Raw genomic sequence first — 20,076 nt, forward strand, 5'->3', positions numbered from 1 at the left:
TGCATTGCTTTGACGACAGAACCTGGAGGAGGCCAACTCTGTGTGTTCTTATTGGTCTCTGGGAGGTATATAGCAGGAGGTGATCCCGTAAATAGTCTGGCCCTGAGCCGTGTAGGGCTTTATAGGTAATAACCAACACCCTGAATTGTGCCCAGAGACTAACAGGGAGCCAGCACATCTCATGGAGCAAAGGTGTTATATGGGCATACCGAGGTATACCCATGACAGCTCTCATGGCTGCATTCTGGACTATTTGTATTCTCCGAACAGTTTTCAAGGGTAGCCCCATGTAGAGAGCATTGCAATAATCATGATGGGAGGTGATGTGGACCTGAGAAACTGTGTGCAGAGCCTCCTGGTCCAAATAGTGCCACAACTGGTAAACCAGGCGGACCTGGGTGAAGGTCCCCCTGGCCACAGCTGAAAGATGGTGGTCAAAACTGAGCTGTGGGTCCAGGAGGACACCCAAGTTGAGAACCCCATCTGAGGGGGTTAATGTCCCCCCCCCCAGAACAATGGATGGACCGATCAAAGAGTTCTTGGGAGGAAATGCCCACAGCCACTCGGTCTTGTCTGGGTTGAGCTCGAGCCTAGTGGCCCCCATCCAGATCCTTACAGCTTCCAGGCACCGACACATCACATGTATAGCTGGGCATCATCAGTGTACTGATGGTACCTGACCCCATGCCATCAGATGATCTCACCCAGTGGCTTCATGTAGATATTAAATAGTATGGGGGAGAGGACAGACCCCTGCAGCACCCCATAAAGGAGAGGCTGAGGGGTGGACCTCTGCCCTCCCACTAACTGCCGACATATACTACTTACACTCTGCCGACATATACTACTTACTACTTACACTCTGCAAATCTTGCCCAATTATTTTTGACCAACATATTAATTCCAATACATATATAATATCTCATTCAGGGTCTACTTCATCTAATTGTTTCATGTTCCGACTCCCATTTTGTGTTTCCAGCCATTGATAAAATCTGTTCCATGTATCATAATATTCTCTCTATGCTTTGTTTTTTATTTCTAATGTTAATCTATCAATTTCTGTGCATATGAATATCTTCTTTATTATCTTCTTTTCTGAAGGGGTATTTTCACTTTTCCATTGCTGAGCATATATCATTCTTGCTGCCAACAGGATGTATAGTATTAGGTATATTGACCATTTACTATAACCACCTGTTATAATGCCTAAGAGAAACAGTTCTGATTTAAATTCTATACATTGTTCAACCATTTTTTCTAGACACATCTGAATTTGTAATCAAAATTTCCTAGTTTTTTTTACAGGTCCACCACGTGCAATAGTATGTACCTCGTGATTGTTTACATTTCCAACATTTCAGGGATGTATTGCTAAACATTTTAGCCAATCTTGTCAGGGGGGGGGGGGGATGCCACATGTAGAACATTTTATAAGTTTTTGTCAATTATCCAAATCAATGCTATATCCAAAGTTTTTCACCCATACAGCCATTGTCTCCTTAACTTGTTCTTCATCCATTTTTATAATCTAATAAATATTTATATATTATCCTTATCAATTTGTCATCGGTCCCCACTAATAGTTTATCTAATATCGTTAATTCTCTATGGATACCCCAATACTTTTACATCCTTTCCATAGCATGATTGTATTTGCAGGTATGGCCACCACTCAAGTTCTAAAAGATAAAGATGGAACCATATGTCATCAAATTGAGGGAAAAAACAACACAATTCAAGTCTTTTATAAGAATCTATACAATGGCAATGAACAATGCTAAGAAGAAAAAGCATTACAATACCAAGGAAAAGCCGACTTGTCTAAAGATCCAGAAGGAATGAAAATCATGTTAAATGAGAAGATTAAAATGTCAGAATAGAGGCAATTAAAAGCATTTGCTGACAATTTAATTATTCATTTTAAAGGAACCACTACAATCAGGCCTGAGACTTATAGAAAAACTGGAGGAATATGGAGAAGTAGCTGGACTTAAAATAAATAAGGAAAAAACCAAATTATAGTCAAAAATATGTCAAATAAACATTAGAATGAACTAATAAAGTGAATGAACACCTCGATAGTGAAAAAAGTGAAATATCTAGGAATTTATTTAACAGCAAGGTGCACAACATTTAAAGAGTACAACTACACAAAACACAAAAAATATCTCCGGGACTGCCTTCTGCCGCACGAATCCCAGCAACCAGTTAGGCCTTCTCCGGGTCCTGTTGACCAAACAATGTTGTTTGGCGGGACCCAGGAGAAGAGCCTTCTCTGTGGCGGCCCCGACCCTCTGGAACCAGCTCCCCCCGGAGATCAGAACTGCCTCCACCCTCCTTGCCTTTCGTAAAGTTCTTAAGACCCATCTCTGCCGTCAGGCATGGGGGAACTGAGACATCTCCCTGGGCCTATACAGTTTATACATGGTATGTTTGTGTGTATGCTTGCTTTTAATAATGGGGTTTTTAGTGTTTTTTAAATTATTAGATTTGTTCTTACATTGTCTTTGTTATTGTTGTGAGCCGCCCCGAGTTTACGGAGAGGGGCAGCATACAAATCTAATAAATAATAATAATAAAAAAATAAAAACTAACAAATCAAATTAAATTGGACACAGAGAGATAGAAATATCTTCAACTCTTCTTAATGGGCAGAATAGCCACAATAAAAATAAATATTCTGCCAGAAGACACTTTTCCTATTACAATATACCGATTAAATTAGAGAAAAAATATTTTAAGGGCAGATGAGAATAAAATGTCCTCCTAACTGATGTCTGTCAGCTATTGCTGGGCATCATTCATAAGAGTGGTCCAGAAACAGGATGACTGCAATTCATCCAGTGCTACCTGCAACCTGTATCCAAAGACACATTGCTAACACACTGCAGGATACAAGCATCTATCAATGAGATACAATACATTTCAAGATTTGTCAATGACAAAAAGCTTCACACAATTTAGAATGCTTTTTGAGCAAAGCTTTCAATATCACTAATACAATTATATTCGATGAAACCTTTGGTTTCAATTTGAATGTGAAATGTTTTTAACTAGAAGCAAGACTTGTTAAGAGAATTTGTTTTATTGTATTATTATTATTAAAATGTTTGGTTCTAATTTCATAGCAGATCAAGACTTTCAAGTCATAAAATCGGCAATTTCAACTTCAGAGTGGGCTGTTCTGAAATCAGAATAAAAACTTCGGCCATTTTTATTTGAATTCTCTTACATCACAACTAATTTGATTATTCTGGTAGAATAATTGGGTTCCCGTTTTGTAAACATTCCTACTTTATAGTGATGATAATGAACGTTACTAGCTAAAGCCCTTGAGTACAAAGACATGACAAAAATGTATCTATAATATTTTTTTAAAAATCATATCTTGTAACATGTTAATGTCTTCCTCGAAAAGCATATCAAACAAGCTTTATGCTGCCTGGATTACAATACATTTCTTGGAAAGTCTGCAAGAAATGTAATATTCTTGCAATGATAATGTAATATTAATCTAATTACAGAAATAATTGTACAGAAACAAGCTATTCATCACCAACATCAGAGAAGAACATTCAAGAGAAACTGTTTGGTTTCATTAGTAACACTCTGCTCTTTTAAAGCCTTTCTTCTACATTTTAAAATTAATTTTTCATTACAATGGAACATACTGATAGTGTTGGATATTTGGGTTAGATTAGCTAGCTGACTAGCTAGCCAGCTAGATAAATAGATATATAGACATTTCCAGAGTCCCTTCATAGGTGTCATTGGGACAAATATTGATAAATGTCACACATGGTAATTATATTGCTATTGTTATATGAAATATTAAGATATATTAATACCTGTAGCAAAACTGTTAACTAACTAAATAGCTTTATGTAAGTTGCTGCTTGATTTTGCATGATCAGTAAATGGCCATTCAAAAGCAACAAAACACTGGTTAAAATAAATTTAAAAGGCTCCATCCAAAATAACTATTATGCAGCCTTTAATAACAGACTGCATTTTACTCTACATTTATTTTTGTTGCAATAGAGATTAAATGATTATGTAAAAGCCTAGGATGTGTTGATTCTGTCACCTGGATTTATATTTAAAAGAGATTTTCACCTTTAAGGAATGAATCTAGATGCAAATCCTTGCTCATATCAAGCAAAAGCTCAAGCTGTTTTTCGTACCCACAGTGCTTGCATTATAACATCACTGCCAAAATTGGCATCTAACAAAAATACTGCATTTCCCCCTCAACCTATTTCTCAAAAAATACAGACATTCATGTAATTAACCACATCAATTTCAGTCCAGAAGCTAAGAAATATATTGATCACAATGGGAACAAATCCTAATAACGTACATGCTAAAAAACTGAAACCATTCATTGAAAAGACATTTCCCCCCCCAATAAGCTCTATTTATATCAACCAAATCTGAAAATTCAAATGAAAATTACCTCGACTTCACTTGTCCTCTGCTTGATTGTCTCTCCTTTTTCCTTCAGGTCTTGCTCCACATTGTTCTTTTCCCTAGAAGACCAACAAATAAGGCAGGAATATTTAAGAACATCTGTAACGCCAGGCACAGTTATCCAACCTCCTAAACCGGTCTCTCTTTTTAAATGCATAGCTGAACATGTAATTTTTATAAGATTGATTGTGTTGCTTTAGAAAGAAAAGCCAAAAGGAATGCCCTACGTAGGCCAAATATTAAAATATAAAAGATGTCTACTCTCCCAGTCATGGATAGGTGGAAATGACAGCTTAAAGAGAAAGCAAAGGGGAAAGGGGGGGGGGGGAATCAATGAAATACTGTCTTCAGTGATCTCACTGTTGCTATGGAACAACTGTCTGGCAAAAAAAGAGGGAGGGACTGCATCAACTCTCATACACTTAACCCTTCTGGAACTAGAATTGCATATACAGTATTATATGCAAGAGAGAAACCTGTGTGCTAGCTCTTCTTTTTGCTATAAAAATGTTACTTGAAGTATAAAATCTTAAAGATGCTGTATATGCCTATATTTTTTCCCCATGCTTTACGACTGCAGCTTTCAGCAGGTTTTCAGTCATGGAGTGAATGGGAAAAACCACAAGTGTAACAGTTCAATTTCACAATCCTCTTTGTACATTCATTTATAGAAGCCTTTCCTAAAGCTATACTACATTAATTGTAGAGCGGCTTTTTTCATTCATTAACAGTAAATCAAACCAAACAGGAGAACATGTCCTTGGTTTAGCTGAGGGTATCCTTTTCCAAGAGTTAAAGATGTCTCCCAACTAAAGAGCACCTTTGGATTTAGCTAGATTATTCATACATCCCTTTAGGTATTATATTTATCACACACACAGACACACACAAAATTTCTAGTACAGTGATCCCCCGAGTTTCGCGATCCCGATCATTGCGAATCGCTATATCGCGATTTTTCCACCCGATGACGTCACTCCCTTCCTTTCTCATCTTTCTTTCTCTCTCTCTTTCTCTATCTTGCTTCTTCCTCTCTCACACTCTCTTCCTCCCTCTCTCATCTCTTTCTTTCCTTCTCTCTATTTCTCTATCTCTCCCCCTCTTGCTCTCGAGCGGCGGGCGGCACCCAGGGAAGGTTCCTTCGGCCGCCCAGCTGATCTGCTCGGCAGCGCGGCAGCAGCGAGGAGCCGAAGATGGGGTTTCCATTGCCTGGGCAACGGGGAAACCCCATCTTCGGCTCCTCGTTGCTGCCGCGCTGCGGAGCAGATCAGCTGTTGGGCGGCCGAAGGGGTCTTCCCCGCCGCCCACACGCAAACTCCACCATCTGCGCATGTGCGGCCATGGAAAAAGGGGCGCGCATGCGCAGATGGTATTTTTACTTCCGTGCCGCTACATCGCAAGTTATCGATTATTGCGAGGGGTCTTGGAACGGAACCCTCGCGATAATCGGGGGATCACTGTATTCCCTTATTAATCCCCCGATCACATGCTCTGAATGTCTTATCCTATACCTGCTACCATTATTTTCCATGTTGCTGAAAAATTACACTAAAAGCAATAGTGCTAAAGCCCAACTCTTCTATATTAAGAGTTGCAGTTACCTATCACACTAAGCTACAATATGTGTTTGGTGACATATACATCACTATAAACTAAAACTAACAAGCCATAATATTGTTGCTTTGAAAAATATGAACTTAGCCTGTATCTTTATAGTGAAATATCAAGAAATGACATAAAATCTTATTATTCTTATTGAATTCCACCATAATGCTTTCATTGTGTCATTCAACCTGCAAAATCAACTGAAACATATTTTTGCTTTGACTAAAGAAAGGTTAGTAAATGAACACTGAACCCATTCACAAAATGTAAGTAACACATAGACAAACATGCTTCAATGTAAAAAATGCCAACTTACTATTAACAACCCAAAAGAAAAACAGTACTTCAAAAATATTTTAATTTTAAATTGGCTTTTGAAGGCAATAAGCATAATTATGCCTGCTTTGTTACTGACATACCACAGTGAATACAGCAACTTGAAAGGCTGGCTTTAACTTACGTTTTAATCACATATGATTTAATCATTATATTATTAAGCTGCAAGCAAATTATTTGCTGGGATTGATGTATCACTTTAAAATCAGGGTGTAGAGTAATAATGCCTGTTTGGCCTAGTAGTTAAGGAAATGAAATAGGAGTAAGAAAATTAGAGTTCTAATCCTGCCTTAGGCACAGAAGCCAAACAAATGACATTGGGCCAATCATAACCATGTAATGCAGTCCAAGTAATATGCCAGTGCCTGAAGAAAGGAAATGTATCCTAAGATGTTGCCTAAAAAGCTGCATGAATTTGTTTATACAAATTTCACAAATATGTATGCCCAAAACAAAAAGTCAATTAAATGGGTGAAATAATAGCTTCCCACAATCTTTCTCTCCTCCACTGACTTCCCCAATAGAAAATAATGCACACAGAATCAAACACTTCATTAAAAAATCCATACTTTAAAAAACCCCAAGTTACTGTCACCAAAGTATTTAGGGGGGAAAAATCTATGTATCAGAATAAGAAGCGGTGATAAAACACTGCAAAACCAATGAATCAGGACAAAAATAAATTTTGATTTAGTCCTATAAGGAATCATCTCTAAAGTCTGACTTGCTGTCTCATTATGGTGGTGTTGGTGGATTCACTGAAGGGATGAACAAATAATGCTGGGAGTGGACACTAATAATATATACTCTCACCAAGGTCACCCAAGGCATGAAGGTTATCTTAGCTGCTTAGCTAAATAGAAGCAAGCAGGCATCTATATAGGGCACCAACGACACACACACACATATATATATATATATATATATATATATGAGGCAAAGGATCACTTAAGTGACAAAATAAATCCATCTCTAATAAAATGCTAAATCTTATCAGGGAACTCTCCATAGTAGTTTTACCCCTAAGGCCTAATAAACAGTTTTAATGGATTTTTAAAATCCAGCAGCGTAAATTCTTTTTTCAATTGTTCAAATCCTTACCCTTACCATTTTCTGAAAATTGAGAAATATTCAAATACCACACACATACACATCAGTCAACTGTCCTGGGCTGTAAATAAGACAGACTTTTTCTGATGTTCTATAATAATTCATTTAACCAGAAAAATTAACATTGCTGAATAGATTCCAAATATGGGGGACACAGCTAAGAATATGCATTGTTTTAATATATAAATAATCCAGAGTTATGTAAGCAAATGCTACCAGCCCGAAATGCAACAGTAGGCCCAGTTCAGACTTTATGGATTAAACCTTTAATTCCTAAAACACGGCTACCCTGCTCTTGAAGATATACAGTGCATTCAGAAACTATTTAGACCGCCTTCACTTTTGTCAATTTTGTTATACTGCAGCCTGATTCTACAATTGTTGACATTCATTTTTCTCTCTCATTTATCTACATTCAGTACCCCATAATGACAAAGTGAAGACAGACTTTTAGAAAAGCCTGTAAATTTATTAAAAAGACAAAACCTGAAGTATCACATTGGCATAAATTTTCAGACCCTTATAACACTGGAAATTTAGCTCAGCTGCATCCCATTTCTCATGATCACTGCTGACATGTCCCTATACCTTGATTGGAGTCCACCTGAGGTAAATTAAATTTATGGGACATGATCTGGAAAGCCACACAACTCTCTATAGAAGACCTCAAGGTTGACAATACATACTGTAGCAGAACAAAAACCATGAAGTCAGAGGAAGTGCTTGCAGAGCTCAGAGACAGGATTATTGCAAGGCACAGATCTGTGGAAGGCTACAATAAAATTTCTGCTGCAGTGAGGGACCCTAGGAGCACAGCAGCCTCCATAATTCTCAAATGGTTCTTTAAAAAAAAAAAAACAAGATCGATGCAGACTTCAGAGGATAATCAGAACTGCAGAAAAAACAATTGCTGCCAGCCTGCCTTCCATTGAGGACCTGTATACTGCACGAATCAAAAAGAGGGCCGTGAAAATATTTACTGACCCCTCACATCCTGGACATAAACTGTTTCAACTCCTACTCTCAAAATGTCGCTACAGAGCACTGCACACCAAGACAGCTAGACACAAGAACAGTTTTTCTCCGAACGCCATTACTCTACTAAACAAATAATTCCTTCAACACTGTCAAACTTTTTACTAAGTCTGCACTTCTATTTCTACTAGTTTTTTCTCATCACTCCTATCATCCTTTCCTCTCACTTAGGACTGTATGGCTGTAACTTGTTGCTTGTATCCTAAGATTTTTATTAATATTGATTGTTTCTTCATTGCTTATTTGACCCCTATGACAATCATTAAGTGTTGTACCACATGATTCTTGACAAATCAATATTTTCTTTTATGTACAGAGAGCATATTATGATGATGATGATGTCAATACAACACAGCAAACGAGATCACTATGCTGGATTTCGTACTTCATCACCAGTTGGGTGCTTCCCAAGCACCTAGGACTACATGATGTAGCGGCAAATTATGTTTGCCGATCCTAGTAAAGCGGCCTTTCGCAATTGACAGATGGAGATTTTGTCAATTCCAATGGTTTTCAAATGTCCGCTGAGATCCTTTGACACTGCGCCCAGGGTGCCAAGTACCACTGGAACCACTTTCACTGGCTTATGCCAGAGTCATTGCAGCTCGATTTTTAGATCTTCGTATTTCACTAATGTCTCTACCTGCTTCTCCTCAATTCTGCTGTCCCCTGGGATTGCGATGTCGATCATCCATACATTCTTTTTCTCCACAATCACAATGTCTGGTGTGTTATCAGGGCCCCCGATAGACGGGTATTACTGGGAGTGCTGTCCCAGGCCAGGCCAAATTGGAAAATTGGGGGGGCCCGGCGCCCGCCAAAAACTCCCCAACCCCGAAGAGAGCCGCGCCTTTCGGCCTCCGGAAGTGCTGGGCCGGGGGACGCCTCCACCGCGCAGGTTTAGGAGGCGGAGCAGCGCCGGAGGAGCGTTGGCAGCTTCGAGCCTTTCCTGGAGTGCTCCGGACGCCCCTCTTGATGGCCCGGCTGCCAACCCGGGTGGAGGCGTGGTTAGGGAAGGCACCGCCCTTCCCGTGCAGCGCAATGCCAAGGCGAAAGCGCTGCCCGGCCGACACCTCCGGCCGACCAGTCCGATGCTGGCGCCTCCCTCCCTGCCGGCCCCTGCGCGCCCCAACCCCCCCCGAACTCCCGCGGAAGGCAGTCCCCGTTCCCCCCCCCGCTTGCCAGCTCTCGCTCTGGTGTTTCTCCGGCGGAAGCAAGGCGGTTGAGTTGCTCCAAGGTTCCGCTTCCAAGCAACCGTTTGCCGCCCCCCCCGCAAGCCCCCTGCCCGAAGCTGCAAGCGCGAGATCCTGGGGCGAGGGGGAGGCGGCAGTCCTGCGCTTTGCACTGGGGAGGTGCAGCGGGGAACCGGGGCGGCGCGGCGCAAGGTGGGAACCTTTGGCTAACTTGCCCTCGAAGAGAACCAGCAAATGGCTGATGGAGTTAATTAGCCTTCTCCGAGTCGGAACCGATTTTCGGGACGATCGATTTTCCCTTTCAGTGACTCCACCATCTCCCAGCTACCTTGGCTGGTGATGCAAGAGACCAAGGAAGCCTCAATTCAGCAGCCGTTTTTCAAAAATTTCTGGAAAGCTGAAGTCTGAATGGAGCCCTTCCAGTGCCGTGTGGAGCCCTTCTTGATGCTGCCTCTCCCTCCCCCCCGCTGCTGGGAAGTTCTGTTTCTAAGGGGCTCCGGGAACCCAGGTGAGGCTTCTCATCTGAAACCTATTTGTGGAAGAAGTTGGGAGAGGTTGGTGAGCAGAGCTCTCCTTGCAGGAGGAAGCCACCCCTCTGTGCTGGGAGGGAAGAAGGAACAATGTTCACCATCTCCCAGGACCCCCAAGCCCCCTTCCAACAGCACATGCGAGGCTCCTGGCCTGCCAGCTCTCAGCTTCTCATTTCTGCTTTCTCTTTCTCTCTTTCTCTCTTGCTCTTTCATTCTTTTTCTTTCTCTTTCTTTCTTTCTCTTGCTTTCTCTCCTTCCTTCCTTCCATTTCTTTCATTCCCCCTCTCTATTTTTATTTCTCTTTCATTCTCTTTCTTTCTCTCTTTTTCTTTCTTTCTTGCTCTTTTTCTTTCTCTCTTTTACCTTCCCTTCCTCTATTTCTTCTTTTCTTTCTCCTTCCTACCTTCTTCCCTCCCTCCCTTCCTTCAGTCCTTCCTCTCTTACTCTCCCCTTTCATAAGTTTCCTTGCTTCCTTCCTCTGTTCTGTCCCTTCTCCCTTTCTTTCTTTCCCTCCCTACATTTCTTGCTTTCCTTCTCCTTCCTCCCTTCTTTCCTCCCTCACTCCCTTCTTTCACTCCTTCCTCTCTTACTCTCCCCTTTCACACCTTTCCTTGCTTCCTTTGCACCCTTCCTCTATTCCTGTCCCTTCCCTCTTTCCTTCCTTCCCACCCTCCGTCCATTCATTCACCCATTCCTCTCTTGATCACCCCTTTTACCATTCATTCCTTCCTTCCTTCCTTCCACCCTCCCTCCTTCCTTCATAGCTCGCCCCCGCCTTTCTTCCCTTCCTTCCAGATGGGAGTGCCCCTTCAAGACACCCGCCCAGCTGCTGGTGCCCTGCTTTTTCTCTCCCCTCGTCCTTTCCAGCTCCTCGCCGGTGGCTGCTGGGTGTGGGATCCCCCTCCCCCCTCCCCTCGCTAGAAAGCACATGGTTTTGTCAACAAGAAGGGAGAAGTGCCAAGGAGCCGTAAATAAGCCTCGCTCTGCCTGACCGATGCCAGGAGGATCTTTCTTTCCCTTGTCTCTCCCGCTTCTTTCTTTCTCCTGGACGAGTCCACACAATCGGCTTAACCCAGTTCCTGAAATAGCCTATGGCAGTGCTTCCCAACCTTGACAACTTGAAGATATCTGGACTTCAACTCCCAGAATTCCCCAGCCAGCATTCGCTGGCTGGGGAATTCTGGGAGTTAAAGTCCAAATATCTTCAAGTTGCCAAGGTTGGGAAACACTGGCCTATGGGACCGTCTCTCTTGGTGTGAAGCGGGAAATAATCCCCGGGGGATGGAGTGGCTTGGCGACTTAAAATAGTTTTAAAATGGCGGGGGGGCCCAGACACTTAGGCTGTATGGGCCCCCAAAATTCCTGATGGTGGCCCTGTGTGTTATGCTTCAGAATTCGGTCAATCTGAAGTCGGAAGTCCCACAGTAGTTTTGCTTGCTCATTTTTGACCACTTTTTCGGGCTTATGATCCCACCAGTTCTTTGCCACTGATAAATGGTAGTTCTGGCACAGGTTCCAGTGGATCATCTGTGCCACAGCATCGTGTCTATGCTTGTAGTCAGTCTGTGCGATCTTTTTGCAGCAGCTGAGTATGTGATTGATTGTTTCATCTGTTTCTTTACAGAGTCTGCACTTTGGATCGTCTGTCGATTTTTCAATTCTGGCTTTGACAGCATTTGTTCTAATGGCTTGTTCTTGTGCCGCCAGTATTAGTCCTTCTGTCTCCTTTTTGAGTGTTCCACTTGTAAGCCATGACCAGGTTTATTATTATTATTATTATTATTATTATTATTATTATTATTATTAATTAGATTTGTATGCACCAAGACAAATTCTTTGTGTGTCCATTCACACTAATTCCTTGTGTGTCCAATAAACTATTCTATTCTATTCTATTCCCATAGGAGTGGCTTAAGTACAACTCGGAGAATGTCCTAGAGTGGCCCAACCAGAACCCTGACGTGAACCCTATTGATCATCTTTGAAGGGATCCGAAAATGGCTGTCTACTGACAGTCACCATGCAACCTGACTGAGCTTGAGAGGAGTAGCAAGGAAGAGTGGCAGAAAATCCCCCAAACCAGGTGTGCAAAAGTCATACCCCAAAAGACTTGGCGGCTGTAATTGCTGCCAAAGGTGCTTCATCAAAGCACTAAATGATGGGTCTGGATAATTATGCCAATATAATATTTCAGTTTTTTATTTTTAATAAATTTACAGACATTTCTACAAGTCTGTTTTCACTTTCTCATTATGGGGTATTGAGCATAGATTAATGAAAAAATGAATGTCGACATTTTTAGAATCAGGCTGAAGCATAACAAAATCAACAAAAGAGTTTGAATAGTTTCTGAATGTACTGTATATCAAGAGTAAGGTAATTTTAACTATTTTTTTTGTACAATCTGAGGCATCAAATACACACAAAGCATTTCATTGTTGTTGTTACCTAAACCACATTTTAAAGTTGCAAAAACTAATTTCATTTTGTAGACTGCAATATTTCATTTGTTTATCAGGACAAGATATTCCCATTCATCATTTCAAAGGACGCATAAATAAGTAGTATCAATTTCATCAACATCCTTCAAAGCAGGATTACTGGTTTAGCAGCCAAAAGCTGCAGTTAATCCCTCTAGAATGTGTAATGGCGTTGGAAGTTCAAGCAGTAAGAGCATCTGTATCAAATAATCCACAGAAGACATGTTTAATTTGAATACGGTGCCAAGAAGTACAAATTGTTCTCGATAATCCAAATGCTTTTGGAAAAGACAGAGCTCAGGAATTTAAACAAAAGTTATGAATCAACAAGTTGCTGTACAAAAGCTTTTGTTGTACATTTCAGAATCAGATACCACAATAAGACAAACATTTAACGTCTGCATTAAAGTGTTAAGATCATCTCCTGACACTGGGTCAAGTACCAACACTATAGTAATACTTAGCTGTATATTTTGAACCTTAGTCAATCAAATAATGCAGTCCAAGTAATATCCCAGTGCCCAAAGACTGTTTGAGTCAGGATAGGGAAGAATAGGCTGAAACTCACCCTTAAAAGGATAAGAGGCTATAGGTAAATTGTTTTTCTTGATCCTGGTTCTCCCCCATACAAAGCTTATGTACAATCTGAGCTTTTCCCCCCCTAGGCTCACAACTCCTATCCATAAACAAGTGTCAAGAGGGCCTTTGCAGGTTCATCTGATGTGCCACCTGAGCCATTTCAAGGACTGGAGTCCTTTCACAGTCACAAAGTTCTTGGTTACTTCAGGGGTGACTATTGCAATGTGTGCTACAGGAGGGTCTCCTTGAAGATCGCTTGGAAGGTGAAGATAACCCAAAATACAACCATGTGAACAATTATGGGCAAAATTCAATACATACATGTAACTGCATGAGCTGCACTGATTACCAATATAATTCTGGTTTGGAATTATAGGGGGTTTTTTCCTTGGCTTCTTATTGTTATTTGTAATTTTATATGATAATTTTATACTATTGTAAGCCGTGCTGAGTCCCTTGGGATTGGGCGGTATAGAAGTATAAATGAATGAATGAATGAAACATATATCCATCCTAAGATAAAATTAGATGGACCATGAGGTCTTTTTCTGCCGTCAGACTTCTATGTTTCTATGAATGAATGAATGAATGAATGAATCGTGCTAGAGATCACCTATAAAGGCATTCATGGCATAGAACCTGGCTATCTGATTGACTGAATGTGAGTGATTGGCTTTTTAAGACATGGGTTTTTTTAGTATGCTTTAATTTTAGATTTCTATATGCTACGCATTCACTTTTGTTGTGAGCCATCCCGAGATTGAGGAATAGGGCAGCATAGAAATCTAATAAATATTAATACTAATACTAATAATAATAATATCTGAGGGATCCTATCTCCCTCCTTACTTCCATCTATCCTGGAAGATCTGACAGAGCAGGCATATTTCCTGTCCTTTCTGCATTGCCACCTCTTTGAAACAACCCACTTTGTCCAGAGTTTTGAACTGCATCCAAATTACACATTTTTAGACAGCCTTTAAAAAAATTGGCTTTCCCCCCCAACCTATGCTCCCTCGAGGAGCTCTTATAAGGCTAAATAATAAAACAAACAAACATTAAAAACCACTATAATTGTGGTGAATTTTTTTAAACTTACCTTTGAAGGTCATTTATTTCATTGCTTAACGAATCTAACTCTTTGATTGCAGAAAAATCTGCTACAGAATTTGGCCGTAGTAAATTCTGAAAAATAAACAGGAAAATATGGTTTGAATCTACTTGCTTCCAGAATAGATACTCTAATTGTCTTGGTGGGAAAAATTTAACTGGTTTCTAATTTGAGATTAGAAAAAAGAGAAGTACAACCTAATTTTTTTAAAAAACCTCTAAACATAAAGCTTACTTTTCCATAAGTTCCAAACAGAAGGTGAGCTTTAAAGGGTAAGTTGAGTTTTCTTCCATTTCATCAGTTTTAGAAACGATAAAATTATATAACATAGCAATCAAACAGACTGGGCAATTAATTTTCCCAAGAAAGCAGATGAAAAACTGGGACTGTTGTGAAAGGGAGAACCAATAGTTCCTAACTGTGCCTGTAAGGATGTTCTTTGACTAAGGTGGCAATGGGTGGCCAAGCCTAGGTCCCTTAACACAATGATTACCACTGTCCTAAGGCTTCTCCAGAGGTGTGAGTGCTGAATAGGTGCAGAAAATCACTTTCTCTTCTCACCCTCCTGCAACGGGATAGATGACTGAAAGATTCCACAGTGATCTGCAGAGTCGGATCTGATTTGACTTCTTCTCCTACCCCACGGCATACTTATGAAGCATTTGATTTCTAATTTCCATCTAACTTCATGCTAACAGAGACAGCCAAAGGGCTGGATATGACCTGAGGGGGTCATAAAATGCTCAGGTCTGGACTAGTCTATCCTGCTACATGGCTATAAATGTGAATGTTTCAACAGAGTGTCCCATAGCATCTATATTGATATATTTATTGGCAATGAGTTCTCCTCAATAATTGTTTTTTCTCAATTGAGAATTTTTGTGAGGCTCATATTTCTGAACTTGCAACAATAAACCACAGTTGCACTAGTAAATACATACAACTTCATTACACCAATGACATAAGGATATGTGATATTTGCTGTATTTTTCAGAGTATAAGACGCACCCTTTTACCCCATAAAAGAGGTGAAAACTTGGCTGCGTCTTATATACAGAATGTAGCCCTACCCAGCCACCCCCAAACAATAGAGCCTGATTAGCACAAGCACAATGCCTCCTGACACTCAACTGATTGATTGAAGTTGCTGGTAAGTGCTAAAATGAAAGTGCTAAAATGAAAGTGAAACTAAAAGTACAGAATGCAAATTGCTGCAGAGAGAGGCAACTGCTGAAACTGGCTGTTTGTTTTTTGCTGCAAGGGGGTAAGTCAATAACTAAATGCCTATAGAATGTTCAAATTATTACTTATTTTTAAAGACTGCTTTATTATTGTTCTAGACAACATTTCTCTATTTCTTTGCTATTTCTATGGGTCAGGAACATATGCACAGAAATACACAGGAAACAGTGTATATCATCTGTGCTTTTTTGCTGTTTGGCAAATTGCTAGGAGGCAGAGGCCTTTTTTCCTGTTTTTCTCTCCCAAAACTAAGGTGTGTCTTATACTCCAAAAAATATGGTATCTCTCTTTAAGAATAGTGAAGCAAAGGGACAAAGCCAAATTCTCAATACAGAAAGATTTCTGCTTGTAGAATTGACTTTTTAAAGGTACATTGTCATTCATTTTTATTTTTCGTATTTCAGGTTTAAACTTTTCTGCAACTCTCAACAGTAGTACAATTACAGCCTCATTACAGCTTAAGATTTAGTGCATTCATATATACATGCTATTACTCATCTGTGTTAACATTTCACAATTCATTTATTGTTTGATAATAAAAAGTGTATTTAAGTCCAAACAACTGTGAAAGAAATATAAATATTTATAAAATCTGTTGTTATTGTCAGTAGGCATCAAGATCAAATGCACAGCACATCATTCTGTCAGTTTTGGAAACACATGCAGCATCCTGAAGTGAGAACTTGATGTGAGAATAGCACAGATCTTTCATAAATTTAAGTGATATTCTGCTGTTTGAAAAGAAAATGTGTGATATGAAAAAGATGCTCATTACTAAACAATCAATATTGGAAAAGTGAAGAATCTCTAACCTTGCGATGGCAGATTTAAGAAACTGACAGTATAATAAAGATGCAAAGCAGAATGGTGCAGAATGGAAAATATAGTCCAAACTAGGAAAGACATAGGAGGAAAGCAAACATATAAAAAGATTAGTAAAGCAAGAAATAAAAGCAATTTTTTCCAAAATAAAGCAAAAATAAATCTGGTATTGTAGAAGTCAAACAAAATGAAGAATTTTTGAGTGTAATTTCTCACACGGAGATCAATTATTTGGGTAATATGACTTAGCACAACCAAGAAGAAGCTCAATTATCAAACCAGGATAATGTTAACATTTTGTTTTTTATTTGGATATTTATTATTTGAAATGGAACAATGCCACAAAAATATACCACTTATAAATTTATCTTAATTATGCTGAAATGTCCTTGTTAAAATAAACATCTTAGGAATCATAGAATTTCTTCAATAAAAATATTTCATAAAGGAGCCCAGAAATTTATGATTCAATGCATCTTGCATAATATGTAGCAGAAATAATATCTTATTTGTCTTGTCCATTGACTGCAATGTTGAGAACAAGTCTGCATGCATGTTTTGCTGCACATGGAATTGACTCTAGTAATTTATTAGCACTTAATCCACCTGGTCTTTGAACTGAATTGTTATCAGCTCTAAAATATGAACAGGAAGATATAAACAGCATTCAATGAAGCAATTTTAAGCGTGCAAAAGTCAAAGAATATCCATTTTCTAATAATTTGTCCAAGTTTTCATTTTATTTTAAACAAACAACTTGTATCTGCTTGGTTGGCTAGTGAGATGAAGGATATTATCAATAGTATGAGCAGAATTTGTGTGTTCCTGTTAATCAGTTTCTATATCTACTATTATTTGAGATACCAAGTTCAAGCACATCGTACAACTCCCAGTCAGACTCCCAATCTTTACCACATTTTATGAAATGTCACAAATCTCACATTTTGTGAAGCGGTTCTCTCTGATGGAGGAATCATGTCTGTCGTTAGCACCTGAGGAGGATCAATGCCCTTTGTCAGCTTCTGATTGATTAAATGGAAGGCCAAAGTAAATTGTTCCTTGGAAAGCTTCCCACAATCCTTTGTGTCACAAAGAGCCCTGTAAAATCCATTAGAGAAAGAAAATGACTAATAAAATTTCTCATACAGGGACATGCTGTCCATATTTAAAATTACTATTTTAAAGCTATTTAATTTTGAAATCTAGCCATGTTGCATTCCATTTGTTCACAATAGCTGAATTCACACATCATACTAAGCCTCTAATAAATGCCATTATATTTTAGAATGACTATGACTAGGAAATGTTTGAGATTCAAAAGAAAAAGAAAAGATAGAGCAACCAAATATAGCCAAGCTAAGTATTTATAGCGTACATTTTAAAGCAGGTAACATTTATTATTGCATTTTATGCCACTTGACTAGGTTTATTCTATACAAGATCTTTCATCTTTACAATTTTTTAAAATGTTCTGTTTAGAAACTAAAGTGCCAAATTCTTCAGCAGCAAAGGGAGTGACATTAAACACATACCTTATATCATAATTTAAGATGTACTTAAGAAAAAGCATCAAAATTGGTTATTTCAATTATTAAAATATAATTACTCAGGTTAGAGTGTACAATTGAATGCAAGCATGTAGAAAAGCAATGTTAAATTTCAAATTTAGAATAACTAGTTATTTTTCATCAATCTTAAAGAAATTATATTATTTTATTCTTTTCAAGAAATGCTGGGAAAACTCTTACCAGATGTGTGCAAGTAGAGCTGAAGGCAAACCAGTTTTCAAGAATAATTCTCTAGCTTCCACACCAGAGACAAAACCATCCATGTCCTTGTCTATTTTCAGGAAGATTTCATGATACGTTAACCTGTCAGCAGGTGATACAACCCACTACAAAGTAAAGCAATAACTACATTTTACATTTCAGTTACACTTCGTGAACCCAACAGATCAAAACATTACTCTTTGTCAAAGGTACCTGTGTTACTGATGACGTGGATGGTATTAGGGTGACAGGTAACATGGGCTGATTACAATCTTTGTTGGGTGTTGAAGGTGGCACTGATTGCCCGACAACTGGAATGCTGATACTTTTTCTTTTAGATGGTGGCACTAACGCTGCAGGTAAGGACATTGGCACAGGTTCCTTCTCAAGAGCACAGTATACCAAGAACATGGCCTGAATAGACATTTTTGAAGTGGTCAAAGACATGGACTAAACGTTAGTTAGTTATTATGCAACATCATAGTTAACGTAGTAATTGAGTTAGATTTAAATGTTAATGTTTTCTACTTCCTTTTGTCTTAGCTACTCTTCTGCTCATTTACTATACAGTGTAATCCCTCGTTTTTCGCTGGGGATGCGTTCCAAGACCACCCGTGAAAAGCAAACTTCCGTGAAGTAGAGGAAATTTTTTTTTTTATGTACTTAACGAGTATTTGGACTTTTAAAACCCACCCTTTGCATTAGACAGTCATTCTATAATGTTTCTCAGCTGGAACTACATGTGATATCCTACCAATTTCTTTAATAGAGTACAGTAGTACTGTAGAAGAATTTTATGATTTTTTAATGGATTTAAAATTTTCAATCGATTTAATCCCCCTTTGAAAACCTGTAAAGTAGCGAATCCGCAAAAGATGAACCGCAAAGTAGCGAGGGATTACTGTATTTAAAATTACAGTAAAGCTAAAAATCAAAGACCATCGATTTTTAAAATTTCATTACATTTATAAGGCTTTTCAATTTGATAATAACTGTTGACTGCATACAAAAAACCAACCCTAAAATACACAGGGACCTGTCATTCATCCCAACTGAAAGCTGGGGGAAGAGTCAAATTTTAATTTTAACTAGCACCTTGAATGGCACCCAGAAGGCTAATGATACCAGTGCAGCCCATGAAGCAAAAATATTGTGTGAGCAATATGAGGCATGCCCAGAACTGTCTGTGCTGCTATGTTCTGGACCAGATGTAGCTTCTGAGTGGTTTTCGAGAGCAGCATCATATAGAATGCCTTACACTGGTCTAAGTATGGTCTAAGTACACTGGTCTAAGTACGAGTGACTGTCTGAAGTGCCTTGCAGTCCAGATAAAGGTGTAAATGGTTGACCGAATAGATTCGTGCAAGGGTCTTCTTAACCACAGCTGCCGCCCGTTCTCTGAGCAGGAGCTATGAATCTAGGACAACTCCTGGAACAACCAGTTCCAAAAGGTGAAAAGTGCAACTCATTCAAGACTAAATATGAAATATCCTTAGCAGAGGGAAAGGAGATGATGTCAAAAAACCATAACCACAGTCTTGTTAGAACTGTATTATTTTTTTATTATTGTAAGCCACCCTGAGGCCTACAGGATTGGGTGGCATACCCTGTTTCCCCGAAAATAAGACATACCCCGAAAGTAAGGCATGTCAGAGGTTTTGTAGAATTTGCTAATACAAGGCACACCCTGAAAATAAGGCGTAGTCAAGTTTACATACGGTACGGTGGAAAAACATACGGTACCATTCAAAGCTGTTCATAGCGGTACTATAATAATGTGGCATCCCCTGC

The 20,076-nt window shown here is 39.2% G+C and overlaps 1 protein-coding gene across 2 annotated transcripts in view; it reads right to left on the reverse strand.

Moving 5' to 3' along the window:
- Window positions 1-20,076, reverse strand: part of EPS15 (epidermal growth factor receptor pathway substrate 15) — a 77,871-nt gene that overhangs the window by 19,153 nt on the left and 38,642 nt on the right. For both annotated transcript variants that reach the window (XM_070745862.1, XM_070745863.1), the window contains 5 exons: window positions 18,499-18,699; window positions 18,265-18,410; window positions 17,458-17,614; window positions 14,441-14,526; window positions 4,460-4,532 (listed from right to left, as the gene is read on the reverse strand). In XM_070745862.1, coding sequence (XP_070601963.1) covers window positions 4,460-4,532; window positions 14,441-14,526; window positions 17,458-17,614; window positions 18,265-18,410; window positions 18,499-18,699 — 663 coding nt within the window. The remainder of the gene's footprint in view (window positions 1-4,459; window positions 4,533-14,440; window positions 14,527-17,457; window positions 17,615-18,264; window positions 18,411-18,498; window positions 18,700-20,076) is intronic.

The sequence above is a fragment of the Erythrolamprus reginae genome, chromosome 3 (genome assembly GCF_031021105.1).
Source record: "Erythrolamprus reginae isolate rEryReg1 chromosome 3, rEryReg1.hap1, whole genome shotgun sequence".
NCBI classification, from domain to species: Eukaryota; Metazoa; Chordata; class Lepidosauria; order Squamata; family Dipsadidae; genus Erythrolamprus; species Erythrolamprus reginae.